General features: G+C 46.0%; 1 protein-coding gene across 2 annotated transcripts in view; it reads left to right on the top strand.

Moving 5' to 3' along the window:
• Nucleotides 1–6,868: 6,868 nt before the first annotated feature.
• LOC138497940 (uncharacterized) overlaps nt 6,869–17,186 on the top strand; it is a 195,580-nt gene continuing 185,262 nt past the window's right edge. Inside the window, exon 1 of one of the 2 annotated variants that reach the window (XM_069621678.1) lies at nt 6,869–7,013. In XM_069621678.1, coding sequence (XP_069477779.1) covers nt 6,966–7,013 — 48 coding nt within the window. In that variant the 5' untranslated portion in view covers nt 6,869–6,965. The remainder of the gene's footprint in view (nt 7,014–17,186) is intronic. The other variant, XM_069621677.1, reaches the window with a different exon arrangement.

The following is a 17,186-nucleotide window of genomic DNA, read 5'->3' as shown; positions in this document are numbered from 1 at the left end:
ACCTGGCGCTCCAGTTGGGACACCCGCTCTGGCTGGTACGGGGTTCTCTGGTCTACCCTTGGTTGATCACGGGAAGGGTAACTTTCACTTCTCCCATAATACCGTTGGTTGGGATAGTTTTGGTACCCCTCCACCTTTGCCCTCCCCTCTTCCAGATTGGGCTGTCTGGGCTCAGGGAAGTGGAGAAATAAAGAAGGGTTGTTTTGGGGGTTGAGGTTTGTCAGGTACCGGGGAAAGAAATTCAACCTGGCATTTGGGGGATTGCTGTCCTCCTGGGGAAAGGGAGGAGGGAAGTTTCCTGGGTTGGCTGCTGCCTGGTTGGATCCCCCCCTTGGGCTGGAGGATTCCACACATAGCCCAGGATTGGTTTGTTGCCCATGTAACAGCGGCTGATGTAGTCAGGGGAGTTAGGGTTCCCATTTGTGGGGTTAACTCCCTGACTCCCTGTTTGGGATTGTCCCGATGGCCTTCTGGGTCTTGTGGTAGTAGGATTCTTTGCAGGAATGTTGTTAGGCCCCCCCATCTCCAGATCTAAAATGGGGGCAACCTTCACCTCCGCCACCTTAGCAACAGCAGGGGTGTTGGTTGGTTTTGGGCTTTTGTTAGCACTTTTACTCTCTAGTGGCTTCTGTACTTCGTAAATGAGTGTTGCTTGTTCAATAACCCAGTCTAGTTATCTTTTCTCATGAAAGTCCCTCAACAGCTGGGAAATAATGTATTTAGGGAGTGCATGAAAGAAGGTATAAATAACTTCCATACTGTCAGTGCGCACCCTTCTGGTGGTCTGCGCAAAGGCATATTTCAGTTCTTGGACAAATTCTTGTGGGGCCTAGTGTTCCCAACATTGCAGGTTGTAGGCTGCCTCGCGGGCCTTTTGAGGGTTTCTATGGATTGAAAAATGCTTTAAGATGGCTGCCCTATATGTGGACCATCTTAAGTGGTTCTGATCTTCCAGCCCCGCGAAGAAGCTGGAGTACTGAGGTGAAAATGTCCACTTGACATACTGAATACAACTTTGGCTGTCCTTCAGGTGGAAAGTCTCCATCATTTGTTCAAACAAATCGAGGTGCTCCCAAACTGATTATTTGGCATTTTTGTGGTAGGGCGTGATGACGCTCCTAATAGCCTTGATTTGCTTCAGGGCATCTTTCAGTAAAGCTCTCTTAACTTTGTTGGCCTTTTTAGTTCTGGTCACCCTGGTCCACTCATCCTCTGACTCAGAGGCACTGCTTCCTGAGGTGGCAGCCTCATCCTCTAGGCTCTCCCTGATTCTGCGAGCTTGGGAATGGCTGGCAGAATGTGGGGGCCTAGTCATTTGAGACCTGTGGCCCTCAGAAGAGTCTTCTGACTCTCCCTTGCTCCCAGAATTGGCTGAGTACCCCAGCCCCACCCACAGTCCGAGCTGGGAAGAGGTTTTTAAGATGCTCTTAGTGGGCTTATTTTCATGGAATTCCCCACCAGATTTGACTGACTGATCTCTAGATAGGTGATATTTCTGAGGATCCAGTTCTCTGATTCTCCCCTAACTGGAGTCTCCCAGATCAGAAAGGCCGGCCCTAATATTTGGGAACCTGTACATAGATGCTCGCCCATCCATTTCTGGGAGGCGCTGATCTGTCAGTCCCATACTTCCCATTGTGTTGAAGTTTAACATCCCCGTGGCCCTTGGTTCATATGAGCCGGTAGACATGGGGGTGCCAGCGTCCATGGAACTGAAGGGATTGAAGTCCCTGATGCCAGGGTTCCTGAGGTTATGGTAAGGGGTTTCTCTTTCCCATCTTACCTCATCTTTTTCTGCCCCTATTTCCTAATGACATGCCAATATCTGACCTTTTTCCTCCTCTATTAAGGCCTTACTGGTCTCTATGAGTTGTTCTTGCATGGCTATCTGTTGGTGGAGTCTGTCATTCTTTTCACAGAGAGCCTCATTGTCTCTCTGTGCTTCCCGCCTGAATTGGGAGTATTGGGCCAATTTTTGCTGCAGGAGACTCACCTCCTGAGTTTGGTCCTTACTGGTCTGATTATTCTTTTCCAAGGCATCCTCCACCCGCCTGGTGTGCTCTAGTAGCTTTTTGTAATCCATTTTGATTTCACCAAGTTCCTGAAGGGCCAGGTGATTTTTCTCTAACTTTGTTTATAAATGGCTGACTTCCTGGCCTAAGGCATCCCTCTCCTGACTTAGAGTGCCCCTCTGTGCAGCCAGGTCATCCCTCTGCTTTTTAAGTGCCCCAGCTTTCTGGCGCTCCTCATCAAACTCTGTTTGGGATTCTAGGTCTTTGATAATCAATTTATTATTTTCCTCTTTTAATTGGTCTATCTCGTCTTGTAAGACATTGAGATGTTCTGCACAGACCCTGTTAAAAGTTAATTGTTACCCCACCTTTTGTTGACTCTGTTTTAAAGAGTCCAACCTTTCCTGACACTCTTTTTGCAGGGTCTGTACCTGAGCATCCTGCACTGCATTCTTTTGCAGTAAGAGTGCCAGTTCTTCTTGGAGCTTGGTGGCATATTGTCTAGCCTCTGCTTCAGATTTTCGGTTATCCTGGAGCCTTTGCTCTACAGAGTCCAGATTACCCTGCATATTCTGTAGGGCTTCCCCTTGCCTCTTTGTGAAATCTACACGGTCTGCATACTTTTCCTGTATGACTCCTATGTGGAGGTACAGGTGGGCCGCTATTTTGCCAATTTTGCATTGCTCCTCTTTTATTTTAGGGGTCATATACAATTCGCTAAGTGCTTGATGTAATGGCCCCTTGTCCTGCCAGATATTAAGGTTGATTTCAGTGACGTCTTGTTGTATTCCCTGTAGCCATACCGGTTTGTCCTGTTCTAGCCATTCACCCCTGACAAACAATTTGTGCAGTGGGTGTTCCCTTGCAATATTGATTTCCACTGGGGTCGCCATTCCGGAAATATTAATTTCCTGCTGGCTCATCTCTGGGTTACTTTACTTTTGTAAAACAGGCCCAACTCCTTTGAGTATTACTTTCGAGGGGTGCTTGTACAGTGTAGCACAGTATGGTGACCCAACAAGGTGTATGTACCCCGTCAGCTAGCGCACTGTGTTAGACTGTCACGAGTGGTATGTCTAATTCAGGATCCAGCAATGAACCCCCAAGCTGTAAGTGATTTCAATCCGGCACACACCAGGTTAAAGCCCAGAATGTAGTGCACAACTGAAACCCTTATTTATTTTTGTCTATAAGTTCCAATGTTCTGAACAATATACCATTCATATCAAACCCTTCTCCTAAAACTCCCTCGGTCACACTGAACCAGGAATCAGGCTGGTGTGCAAAGGTAAATATTTATTTATATATTTAAAATGTAATTACAATATGTTTTAATAGATAAACAACAATCACCAATGGGGTGACAGAACACTGAAGAATATCTTTAATACACTAGGAATAAGTTATAAGCAAAACAAAGGCAGCACAGAAAATAATACTTTTGTGTTGGTTCAGATAGCACTACGGTTAGAGGTTCCCCCTGCAACATCCCCCAAACCCCCGATAGGCAGTTAAATCGATGTGAGGAGAGAGCAGGTATTCAGGAATAGCACAATCAAACAGAATATCAGTCCCCCCTTTCCCCTTCGAACACAAGAGAAAAGCAAAGTTGACTTTTCAGTTGTCAAAATGGCCTTAAAATTGTTTAGAATTGACTGGGAAAAACACCAATTATGGTCAAAATTACTGAAATTGTCCTTCGCTTTCTGTAGACAAGATTCTGTTCTAACCCGCAATTAAAACCTCCTCAAGACTTTCTGCTGAGAGGAAGGCCCTCCTTCTGGGAGAAAATCCTGCTTTTCCAGTTCTTGCTGCTTCAGCCAGGCTAATTAACTTCTTAAATCCAGCAAAAACCACATTTGTTACATCAAACATAAATACATTTCTTTCTTGGCCTTAAGATCTGTGGGAAAGAAAACACAACTAAAATCTGTATTCCTTTTAGAAGTTTTAGGTCATTTTGAAGATTCCTCATTACTCCTCATTCAGGTAGCCCTGTCACGCTTACCTGATCTCCACGGGGGCATAGCTCGTGGCTGAAGGCTGCTGTCTGCACTGGTGTTGCACTGCTTCTAAGATGGTGCTAGCCCACGCCTTCCCTTCATTCTCACCTCGAAAGGCTTTTGCCTGCAACGTCGAAACAAGATATTAGCCAACTGAATGGAGCCGGATTGGCTTCACCACCTTCCGATTTCCTTCTCTTCTTCTGGCTCACCTTGGGATTTTAAAAGGTGGGCTCTCCTTCCAGCACTCTCTGGCAGGGGCGCGGTATGTACACTCTTTTCTTCAGGATCAAGTTACTTCACTGATCCGATGGAGGTTGCTGCTGATTTTGGAAGAGCCTGTGTAAGCAGGTAAGTCCCTATACCAATGCCTTCTAGGAATAGATGCTTAATGTCTCTGTCGCCAAAGTTTTTAACTAGCGTTTTGTTCTTTTCTTTTAGGCGTGTTGTCGAGCGGTTTCCGGATGATGGATTGACTCGCCTTGCAATGTTAAGCAGGTTTATTGCAGGTGAGTATAGCGCTATGCGAGGCACGTCGAACGTTTGAATAGTCTTCCTTGCTGTGCATGACTAAGCCACTGCGTATTTTCTATTCAGCAGGTGCAGTGTGATTCCAGGAAGATGATGGAAGTACCGCTCGATGAAGTTCCTGGAAGAAGCCGGCCCAGGTGAGGGTGGATGCTCGTGCGGTACCTTCTTTTCTGCTTCTTCTCTGCAGATGCGGCAGTCCCAGAATAAGTGGAAGGAAAGGCCGGAATGTTCGATTGCATGTAAGGCCTTTGTCGCTTAAGAACTCCTGTTCTTCTCTTTTCCATTCACAGGTGCCGATGGATAGAAAACTCTGGACGGGCGTGGCTGAAGAAGAGCTGAGCAGACATGGTGAGCCTTACGCTGCAGGAGTGCAGAATAATGCGAAGCGTGTTCTGTTTGCCGGGTGCGGTTTAAATAACCTTGCAAGTAGTTCCAGGCAAATAGTCCCTTAGCTGTATCCTGCCACTTCAAGTAAAGTAGTCCCACAGCCACACCCTGTACCAGAAGGCTCAGCCTCACTAAGCCGAGAATATAGTTCCATGAGTTCAACACCTACTATGAGCCTGGTGCCAGCGGCGCCAGGACTGAGTCCAAGAGATTCTAGGGTACTCCTTAGGGGCTTGATAGTGTCAAGGGTGCCCTCATCAGTTTCAAGGTTTTGGGCGCATGCACCATGACTGCACCCAGATTTTTGCCTAGGCTGTCAATTTTCAGACAATCCAGTTTATCTGAGGAATGTTTTGCTCTTCACTTTCATTAGATACATGAATCTTAGCACCAGGCAAGATTTTGAATGTGCAGAAGTGTTGTGTATCGGCATTTAGGAGTTTTTAGCAACAAATCAAATGTCATATGTATGCACATTTTGTGGTTTCACTTGCAAAATGCTGCTTCTCTCTGCACTCTGTTTGCTGGTCATGGAGCACACTGGCACATTTTTGCAGGGTGTGCTCTATCCCACCACACATGCACCATCGGTGGCAGGTTGTGCATCCCTCTTTTTGTGTGCTGAAGCACACGGTTTTGGTAGGTTTTTGTAGGTTTTTGGCGCGCACAAGGGTTTTGCCACCATTGTTTCTGTTTCTTTACCCATAACTGGCAGGATGATGCCGCATAGCATAGTGGAGTGGGTCAATACATCCCACAGTGCGAACCCCTGTAAATATTTTCTGCACCCTGCTAAACTACGTACGTGGACCCCTAAGTTAGATCGGGACCCTGGCTGTGAACACACCCCTCTAAACATGACACTCGATCTTACCTTTGCGCAGTGAATATCATGTGCAAGTGTCTGTATGCCTGCCTTTGTGCCTTTGTGTGGTGGATAGAATGAGGGCCTGGTGTGACCATTTCCCTGCCGAGAAGTTGCGAAGTCGGATTCATAAATGCAATTTTTTTCTGCGCAGTTTTTTGCATATAATGGACTGCCTGTGGGCCGTCCAGCATAACGCTCACATTTTTGCATATTCTTCATTTCGCGAATTCCGGCCCCTTCCCTGCCCTCTGCGTAAGCCATGCCCAAGCTCTGCCGATCCTGTGCCAAGTCCCTGCAAAGTACAAAAAAGTGCTGCGCTGCCGATTCCATTAATAGACCAATTTGATTTTGCATGCAGTTTGGTGCGCAATGTCCCCATTTACCCTGCAAATAACTCCATGAATTGGGCCCTTTGTCTTTGCACACTGTTTTGCAACTAGCAGGCATGCTCCATAGGAATATGTTGGTTTAAAAAGCATGTGTATATGTCATTAGACTGAGATTAATAGGCAGATTCAGGATCAAGAACACAACACAGTACTTCTTCCATCTTGATGCTGGATGCTGAGGCGTTCAGCCTCATTAGGAGTTTGGCAAAATCCATTACCTTCACCTGCGCTTTCTTCCACAAATGTACTGTGGGATTACAAGTGGTGTTATGGAGGTATAATTCCCCATATTTTGATTACATAAGACTCTTTGGAGGAATCATCATCTTTGCCGTGAGCGGTAATTCATTCCAAGGATTTTTTGAGGTACAGTGCTGGATTTACTTCATATACTTCACTTCTAAGTACATTGGCCGCCATTTTTCCCCCCCTACTGAATGTGCCATGAGGCCAAGCTTTTGCTAATATGTGTACACTCCCATCAGTTGTACCCTTCCAAGGCCATTTGACGTGCCCGCGTTTGTGCAGTAAATGAACCAGTTTTCAGTGTGTGGGCGGGATAAGAGGGGGGAGGGGGTTATGGCCTGTGTCGAGCGCTGGACAGCGATGCTGGCCCAATTTCCCTAAGTGCCTTCACAAGCAATCACCTAATCCCCCGTCATCTATCGTGGAGTGATACTAAACGTATAAGCCCTCCCTGATGCCAAGCCTTTCCACACAGAGCCAGTTCGGCTGGGGGACGGGGCGGAAACTGAAGTGACCGGTCGAGGGAGCGATGGACATCATGAAACAACGAAGAAGGGAAGAGCTTCCGGGGCCCAGAGTGAGTGTGAAACAACTGCCGTGTCATCTGCCTGCTGACTTGCGAATGAGGGGGCGTCGCTGTCACTGCTATTTACTGTTAGCTCTTAGCGGCCCCTGTAGCTAGTGGCTTTGAAAGAGAATTTACGGAACGTATAGTAAGTTAACAGTAAATCAGTTGCTCTGTACGGATTCTGCCTGTATTCGTGCTCTGCAGTATCCGAACACTTGCTTGGCATGCTGGTAAAACTTCCATGAAAAGCGGCGGAAAAGCAAGAGGTGGCATGCAGTAATTCTGGTGGAACAAGCCAAATAGTGCAGATAAACACTGCTATTAGTACTACAGTACAGCCATATTATTTATTTATTTCAATTTATACAGCGCACAAACAGCCCTTGGGCATCGATCGAGGCACTGTTACATGTGATGAGCTTAGTTACATGAGGCATCTGAGTGGCCTTCCGGCTACATACAGATTAGATTAGCTCACCTAATACCACTGGTCCTATCTCTCCATTTTGCCGTGTTATTTATTAATGTCAATATGCATTTTTACAAAGATATTCTTAAGTAAAAAAGATAATATGAACATATTTTGCCCAGCAAATCTCGTTAATCATAGGCATTTTTAATGTATTCTATGAAATGTAACACATGTTAAAATGTAAACTTCACGGCAACAACTATTACCTTAGACTGGCGCGGTTAGTGCAGCAGACAAGGCAAAATTGCAATCTTAGCAATGATAGGAAAAATGAATTAGACATCAAACTAACCAGGTCTTTCAGAAATTGCTTCCTAATTTTGGTTTCTTTAACAGCAATACTGTTACTTTCCAGTAATGGATCACGTATTATCATGATTTGCCATGTTTCGTTCTGTGTTGCGGTCTCAGCTTACTGCATCCTTCTCCGTGTCGTGGAGCAGGGGCGTTGCCAGGTGTGGAAAAGATCCGGGGCAACATTCACCTCAGGACTAGCTAGCCTTTTGGTTGTAGCCCCTGAGCTTCTATCCAGCGCTACAAACAAAAGACCTGGGGCTAGAGCCTGCTCAGCCTCCATCTAGCAACGCCTCTGCCGCAGAGAATATCCAACGAGCCACCGAATCCAAGTGTGGCGGCATTGCCTAGGTATTCCCCTTATGGATGCAGTGATTTAGCCACATGGCAATGGGGTGCGTGCACCAAGTAATGATTGATACAGGAGGTGACGTCCACGACTGCTTTGCATGCGAGGGCAGCAATGTTTAAAGAGAAGGAGTGACTGCTTATCATTAAGGCCTGGTGGATGCATATGCGCAGAGATTTGTGGATGGTTGGCAATGCCAACGGTTTGGGCTTTTGTGTAGGCATGTGAAAAGCACAAGCAAGGCACTTTCATAGTGATATTAACAAGCCATTGATGGTAGCAGTTGCAAAATGGTGCGAGTATGTGGGCGTCTAATGGCAGTGCCTGGCAAATGCCCAATACTTATACACAAGTCAAACTGTTGGGTTTGTCAATGATTGTTGTTATCAGGACTTCAGTGAAAGACACACCCAGTGCTAATGACTCCAGTAGCGTGTATAGAGCTCAAATTAAGTCATTAACTCTTGGAAGACTAGTGCAAAGTTAAGATGAGCTCTAAGACTTCCAATGAGGAGGTTTTCTGGGTGGGGAGGGGCAAGAAGTGGGTGGGAGTGGCCATAGGGATTAGCATGGACATGGGCAGTCAATGGGTGGGCAAATAACCAAACAACTACAGGTTGCGTGTCCCTCCTCATATGCCATTTGCCCTATCTGTAAAAGAATGCAATCGTTTTGCTACATGATAGCCCAAACTAAAAATGGAAGACACTCTCAGGATCTCCTTTAAACATTAGTATGAAGTGCCTGCCACTGTGTTTAAATGTGTGGGGGAATGGCTGGTGCTGATTTTTAGAAGAAAGAAGGTGGGAAGGGAGGGTGTTGATGTGTTTGGTTAGTCAATAGGGCTGATTAGTAGTTTTCCGGTCTCCCACTGCTAAATCAGGTAGGATAGCGGCAAATGGATGATACGCAGTGCTAATAACAAAAAATAAATAATGAGAAACGTTTTCAGTGACACCTGAATGACCACAAAAAGGTACATTTTGTTAGTAAAATTATATCTGGGGTTGGAGTAAGAGATTAAAAGGGGTGGGGATAGTGGGGGGGGTAAAAAGTGTTATTAAAGTGTAAAATGTATGTCGTTATTTTTGTTGTTGTTATTAACACATGGAACGCAAGGACATATATTTATGGGCGCCTGATATGCCAGAATTATCGGCAATTACAGGTGCCAGCAATGGAAGGTTAATCCCCATTCCATGGACAATTGCAGGTATTATCAGCACCAGATATACTGGTGATAGTAATACTGGCTGTTTCTTCCAGTGCGGTGCCTGAATTACCTCCAGCACTTGGCTGTAGGTAAATCAGTCCACCCCACCGGCAAGGTTGGATTATGCATCTCCGGAAACCTGCCGGTAAATGAAATCACTGGCACGTTAATTCCGAACCAGCATACTCCTAATGAGTACCATTGTTTTTCTATCATTGAGAACATCCAGACATGATTCCTATGGAAAGGGATACAAGATGTGGAGGCTGTCTATATTGATAACTGCCACCTGCACGGGTCTTCTAATTCTCACCTGTCATGTGTCACAGAAAGCCTGGGGTACCCACACGGTGACTCCATATCCAGGTGGTGCTGTGGCCATAGTCAACCGTTCTGATACGCCAATAATCCCAAAGGTTCCTGGTGCATGTTGTGCTATGCTGATGCCCCCTTGCCTCATCTCCTTGTTGGCTGTGCTTAAGTGCACAACTCTGACCACATTTTCTCTGTGTCAATGCTAAACTCCACTGCACCCTCAAGCCCATATTTCAGCATAAGTATGCCATTCTCGCAGGCTACTTTTGTTTTGCATCATCACATATAAGCAATGTGCCTCACTGCCTCCCAAACTGATGACTGCGTAGAATGACTAGTCCTCTAGGCCTGCACAACAAAGAAATGCTGGAGGAAAGGATCTGAATACTTCGTACCCACTGGAATTGCTCTGGCAACCCAGTCCTGACCTTCGTTCCTCAGTCTGCTGTGCCATAATGGAAGTAGACCAAATGAGCAAATCAGGCTTGCTGCCACCCAAAAAAGTGGCAGTCTGCATGAACTGCTAAACTACCTTGCTTTCACGATGCCGCAAGCAACCCCAGACATGTTTCGACCACATTGGGTGTCATCTGTGAAGTGTGCCTTGAGTCTCTAGGGACTGCAAGCTGTGGAACCACATCTGGGAATAGCCTTCCACATTGGGTAACTTCTGCAAAACATGCAGCTTTGTCCTTAAAGAAGAGCTGCAGCCTGTGTTATTCAGTTTCACCCTTGTATTCTATCTGAATTCCATGAGTCTTCCAGGTCCTCATACCTGAGCTGACCATCGGCCATTTTCTATGGGTTTGTTTATGAATAGTATTTGTTTAGATTCATTTAAATTTTTGCTCAGTGCTGGTTCTACCCTTATGGTCTCAGAGTGCCTTACAAGGTTTAAAAGGTGAGAGGTGAAACATGTCTCGGGAGGCTAGCTCAGGGGGAACATGCTCGCCTTGGAAGCAAGACGACACGGAGCACCACAGGTTTGATACTCGGCTCCGTGCTTAGAAACCTCTGGGTATTAAGCGCGTTACAAATAACCTATCATATCATAGGTTGCAACCTGTTTTCAAGATGGGATAGGAAGATTAGGATAGACAAGTGATGTAGGGGGGCTGGATTATAAATCGCGAAACGGGTATGTTCCGAAGCTCTTTTGGAAAGTGGTTGTGAAGGGTGCAGTGCGGATATGCATTTATGTATTTTTACATTACTTGGGCTTTGTTGACAGAACTGTTAGCTTGTTTTCTTAGTAATGCCACAGCCAGACTTTGAAGAGAATTGCATGATTAGCAAATTGCCCATGCAGTTATCGGTTGTTTAAGCATGGGGAACGTGAAGCAGGCATTTCAAGAAGGGTGCATCATGCATGACTTGCAGAGCGATTACTACAAACAGCAGGACAGTCAGTGCAATGCACTTGGGCAAGAATGGCTGTAAGGGCAGCAGAGTTGGCTGGTGTGGAAGTGTGGAATGACCTGAATGTCACAAGGCCTAGTAAGATCGTGTGTCTTCTCTTCCCTCTGTCTTCCCTCCCTTGTCTTGTGCCGCCAAGAAACACTTGTGTACCAGCGCGTTATAAATGCAAAATCATATCATATCATGTGGGCATGGCTCTGGGTAGGCAGAGCTTGGAGCATACTTGGATATAACATTCGTGGATTTTAGCTTGCTTTGTGTCATATTTTCTTTTTTGCAATTGCGTGCCTGAAGGACTAATATTTTGGCGAGATCCTGCTTTGACTCCTTGACAGGTTAGCTGAAAATAGCTTCATGTATGACTGCCACCTCCTACAGGCACCCGAATATTAAACAAGATAGCTTTCAAAGTTTAGTCATGTTATCCTGAAAATGAAAACATAACCAAAATGGTGCAGTAGCCTGATCCGCTCAAAAGATACACACTGCAACCATTCGATTTAACTTTGTCAGGGTAATTCATGGAATAAATGTGCACCGAAAAGGGGAGCGCAAGTTTGAAAATCGCAGCGCACGCGTGTTAAAGCCGCACATGCAGCCGTTTGTCGATTCATGCAATGCGCTGCGCGTGTAAACCCTGGGATGTGCACCAAATCCGTGGGTGGTGCACCCGTGCGCACACGTCACTAAACGCTGTGCCCAATGGGAGGATGAAAGCGCACAACGTGTAGCGCACACAAGAAAAGGGGGCGGAGCACACGGAATGGGGAACAACACGTGAAAATGTGGGCGTTACGGGGAAAGTACAGCAGGAAAATGCTTGTAACGCCAACACGCGCGCTAACAACACGTATTCATGGAATCAAACAGGGGAAACCCGTGCGCCAAAAAAGACGCGCTAATCCGGAAACATGTACGTCAGCAGGAAGCTGGCGTAAGCGGCCCTGCGCAGTATAAAAGTGTGTGCAAACAACAAACAATCTCATACGTTACGATGAATATACTGTTCCTCGCAGCAGTGGTCGTGGGACACTGCAGGAGGAGGAGGATAGCCAGGCCCTGTATTTTTTTACCCAGGACCAGCCTTTTTGGGATGCCTGATGACCAGGTCTATGGGAGGTACAGGTTTCCACCCGATATCATCCTAGAACTGGTTGCTGAGTGGGAGGATGAACTCACGTCACCCACCCTGTGCTCCCAAGCACTGAGCCCCTTGAAAAAGGTGCTCAATGTACTGCATTTCTTGGCTACTGGGTCATTTCAGCGGACAAGTGCCATAGTTGGGGGTGTCTCACAGGCCACGCAGTCACGCTGCCTACACCAGGTGTTGGCAATCATGAATGCCCACCCCTCAGTCCGCAGGCACATATACATGCCCAGAACACCTGCAGAAAGGCAGGCCGTTGTCCAGGACTTTTACGGGGTGGCACACTTCCCCAAAGTGCTAGGTGCCATTGATTGCACCCATGTGGCTCTACGTCCTCCCATGGCCACTGAGCACATCTATCGAAAACGCAAGCACTGGCATTCCATCAATGTGCAGGATGTATGTGATGCCCAGGGAATCATCACCTCAGTGTAATGTCGGAGGCAGCCATGGTAGGCGGTGAGGCCTGAAGTTGCCTCTATTGCTGTAGGGTGCTTTACTCGGAATGCTGAGCTCCTCTCTGGCGGTGCCGGAGCTCAGGTACGGTGAGCCAAGCCTGCTGGCGAGGGGTGCATGGCCGCGTGCATGGCCGCGTCACCAGCGCCTATCAGCGGTGTGAGTGAGGCGTAACACATGGGTAGGGAATCGGTGACCCCCTAGTTCCTGATCTCCGACTGTTTTTTCTTGCATCTTGTCCCCCTCAGAAACTCACAGTCGGTGGCCTGTGATAACACGCGGGATAAAGGCTTGTGGGTGCAGCTTGCAGCACGTACAGAGCCCTTTGTCTCCGGACTCGGACGAGCCTGGAGCAGTGTAGGCGGGTAAGTTCCCGTTGCTCTGTAAGAAGATTCAATTCAACAATACAGCTAAGTCAATGCCTAGTCTGGGATACTGAATGGAAACCCTTATTGATATATCTTTATGTCCAGTTCATGAGTTCTGGATGACTACCCCTATATAACACCCCTCTCTTAGAATCCCCCTGACCCCACTGAGCCAAGAAGTAGTTCTGTTTTGCAAGTTTAAAAGGTTTATTTGAGAAATAAGACAAAATATAGATACCACGCTTTTATAATAAATTAATAATCGATATCGCCCTTATAAATATAATGTTAATCAACAATGGGTAATCTGACACTAACACACTTCTTTATAATCAATGAGGAGTTAGTATAGGATGGATCAAGTAGCAAAAATACTTTTATGATTTCAAGGGAAAAGCAATGAGGAATAAAATGCAGTACAGAAATACTTGAGATGATTTTAGCAAAAGATAATATAATCACTTTTTCTCTGGCAATTCACCCCCCTCCCCTATGCAATGTAAGACATGGAAGTAGATGGAAAGGGGAGCACACAGTTCTCAGGAATGCAATCAAATACAATACGAAATTCAGTTCCCCCCAGCAAGCTTAGAGAAAACCGGTATGAGTTTTAAAACACAGGCCCAAGTGCTTTGAATGTGGTGGCAATGAAGTGAGAAATATCCTGAAAATGCTTTTAATTCCCTTTAGGAGGTTCAGGGTGAGTGAGAGATACTTGGGATGGGTTCAGGCTCACTTTAGCAATGATTCAGAGATGGTGATTAAGAGGCAAACAAATTTTTAGCAAGGAAATAAATGACTGCTGATGGTTACACGTGGCTGGATTTTTAACCAAATCGCAAATCGCGGTAAAATTCGCGAGTGCGTGAATCGTGATTACGGCAAAAGTATAAGGAGTAGCAAGTCGGTTCTAGGTCCGTTGGAAAGCTGAAATTCTAAGCTTTCAGAGGAAATTTCGTTCCTATCCCAAACGGTTCCAGAGATACGGACGATTAAATAAAGGTAGTTTTTCGGATTTAAAGTAACTCAAATTGACAAGTGACAGCTATGCAGCTGCAGAATTGACAAGTGACAGTGACAGTGGTGCAGCTTTACAAAATGACAAATGACACGATTTCTAGGAGGCTGTTCTACTTAGGTTAAAATACTTTGGATTAGATTATTTTAACTAAGAGATTGGTTCTGCACAGTTCTGCTAGGTACTCACAATATAAATTTGAAATAGGCCTCGCCACGGATCTGGTCAGGTTTTGGACTGGACTCCGGTTCTGGTCTTGGCACTTCACAGTGATCTGGGTCAGCTCTCTGGTTCTGCTCACAGCGGTCTGGGTCACTCTGGATCTCTGGTCTGGTCTGTCCAGATAAAGCGGTCTCTGCACGGCTCCTGGATCTCTGCACTGGTCCTGGCAAAAGTTCTTGGCAAGGGATTCAAGCAGCTCGACTGGCTGTGAGTACCTTGCAATGATTTGAGGCCTGCTGCAGAGAACTCAGCTTGTGGTTTTAGGCCTCTGATTTAGGTTCTAAAGTATAAGTTCTAGGTTCTGGAGTATGTAGCTGGAGTCAGTCTGGAACTGGTATCTTCTGAATGTTGTGTGGTCCGGCAAAACGATCCGCCGCAACTGGATTTGAATGTCTCTACCTGTCCCAGCAGTCTCTTTTTATGTGTTTTGAAAATGGGTGTGTGCCTGGGCCTAGCTAAGCCTGCCCCTCTCTACTTGTCATTGGCCCAATTCTCCCCTCTCCCATGATTGGGGGAAGGAAATGTGAGTCAGAGTGATGCTGTAGGTTTTATGGGTCAGAGGATCCTCCCCTGGTCAGTTTGCCCACAAATCTATATTTGATTCAAATACATCCTTCCCAGATATACAATTTGTTGAAATTACATGTGCACATTATATATTCCTTGTGGTCCATGCTTGTCCACCTCTGATCTTCCTGGGGGCTTGCATTCAAAAATGACAACATTTTGCGCTTTTTAACTGGTTTTGCAATATCGGACAATTACCCAAATTTACACACATGTGCGCAAGGAGTATGGACATTAATTGATGAAGTGTCAGATTTTTAACATGCAGACATTTGGAGTGAGACCCTATTTTCCGCTAGCAACCCCCCAGAATACACCACAAGGTCCTAACGCATCTCAAAATGTTCACAGAAAAATCACAAAGTCCGCACTTTGACTTATCTATCTTTTTAAAATTATGCCCTGGTCAAAAAGGGGTGTGGCTTCCCACATCACAGGGTGAAATAACTGGTTTATTCACTTCCCCCAAGCTCGGCTGCTACCAGATGCACTGCCCCTCCCAGTTTCCCCTAAGAGGAAGCCACTTTACGACAGCCCAATATAACATTTGCCTGAGTCCAGGACAGGCCTTTGTTCAACTCCCAGTAGTCCCCATCTGCTCCACCCCTAATCTAATCAACAGGGCCATGTGACCTCAGGATGTAGCCAGGCCTGGCAGCCAGGCCTGGGAACACAGCTGTTGATCCAGTATCAACTCCTGTCGGGGGTAGATGTCAGGCAGAATTCAGTTTCATTAAGCCAGGTTTTAGCTAAATGTCACTTTTTGTTCCCAGTTTTCTACATTCAAATCAAACTGACAATTTTTACATATATATTAAATAATTACTTCCTTCAAGTCATTTCAGAATATAGTTTTACATTGTATCCACCTCTTAGCAAGTCTTTCCTTGGTCTGGTTTTGTTTCATTTGTTCAGTTTTACACAAAAGTCTGGTGGTTTTAAAACGCCGGCTTTCTGATAGTGGTGAGTACTGGTAATGCAACCATTTTTGGGATTTAGAAAATGAATTCCCCACAAGAAGGTTGTATCTTTGGAGTGGTCTCGTGCCAACTGCGCAGTTCTCCTATTCTGGCATGAATGTGGGCGGCGATAGCTCATCCCCACATCCACCGAGTCTATTGATTTAGTTTGTTCTGGGATAGAACAATGGGCGGCGACAGCTCATCCCCACATCTACCCAGTCTATTGATTCAACATGGGTCAAAACCCATGACAAATCCCCCCGCCCGACTGCGCTTTGATTCAAGTCGAGGGGAAGTCGGGTGCAAAGGAGGTTTTGAGCCCTTGCGCTGGTATGTCCCCATTATCTTCTTCCAATCCTGTAGGTGGCACAGTTCAGCATCTTTTCCTCCCTCCAGTCGATCAATCAGTTCTCCTGGCTGGTCCTGATGGGAGGATTGGGCGGTACCCTGGGCCCCTCGGGTCTCGGCTCCCGGTCCCCGGTCGTCCTCCTTGGTCAGTCTCCAGGTTTTCTTTCTCCTAGGACGACAAAGGCAATACCTATTCGTAGACATTTTTCCACCACTATTAATGGTGTGGCAGACATATACATTTTATACTTTAACATACCTAACATTTTACTTTTGAGATACAAGTTATCATTCAAAGACAGTGGCTTACAAGAGTATAATATTTTAGAGACTATATGTGGGATATTTTAGGGTTGGAACTGAATTAATCTGGAGCGGTCCCCTCTGGTATTGCAGAGGACTCCTCCAGTTGCTGCAGAGTGTGCCTGGGATGGCAACACTTTAGCTGATTTATATGTACCCACTTGTCTTCCCCCTCTGCCAAACCGCCTTTGGGGATGCGGATCTTGTAGGCCACAGGGGAGATCTTGTCTATAATTTCAAACGGTCCCTTCCATGTAGGCAAAAATTTTCTCTGTTTGGCCTGGTTTCTTTGGAAATTGTATAGATAGACCCGATCACCCACGATATATACCTTTCGGGTAGTTTTTAAATCATAGTGGGTCTTCATGATCTCGGCTGATCTTTCTAGATTCCGCTGAGCATAGGCAAAAGCATGCTGAAGGTGTTTCCTTAAATTCTCCACATACTCATGAGTTGTGGAGGCATTTATCAACGTTTGCTCTTGGGTTCTGTAGAGTAAATGCTGGGGAAGCACCATCTTGCGTCCATTCATCAACTCAAATGGCGACATTTTGGTTGCAGATGAAGGGGTAGATCTGATGGCCATTAGGACCAGAGGTAATCGGATATCCCAGCTTGGCCCAGAATCTGCCACAAACTTTTTTAAGATGCTCACAATGGTCGGTTATATCTCTCCACTGCTCCAGAAGAATCTGTCCGGTAAGCAATATGTAGCTTTCTTTTGACCCC

Source organism: Ambystoma mexicanum, chromosome 5q, assembly GCF_040938575.1.
Source record: "Ambystoma mexicanum isolate Mex_15411 chromosome 5q, UKY_AmexF1_1, whole genome shotgun sequence".
NCBI classification, from domain to species: domain Eukaryota; kingdom Metazoa; phylum Chordata; class Amphibia; order Caudata; family Ambystomatidae; genus Ambystoma; species Ambystoma mexicanum.
The sequence above is the reverse complement of the archived record's forward strand: the minus strand, read 5'-3'. Positions and strand labels throughout refer to the sequence as shown.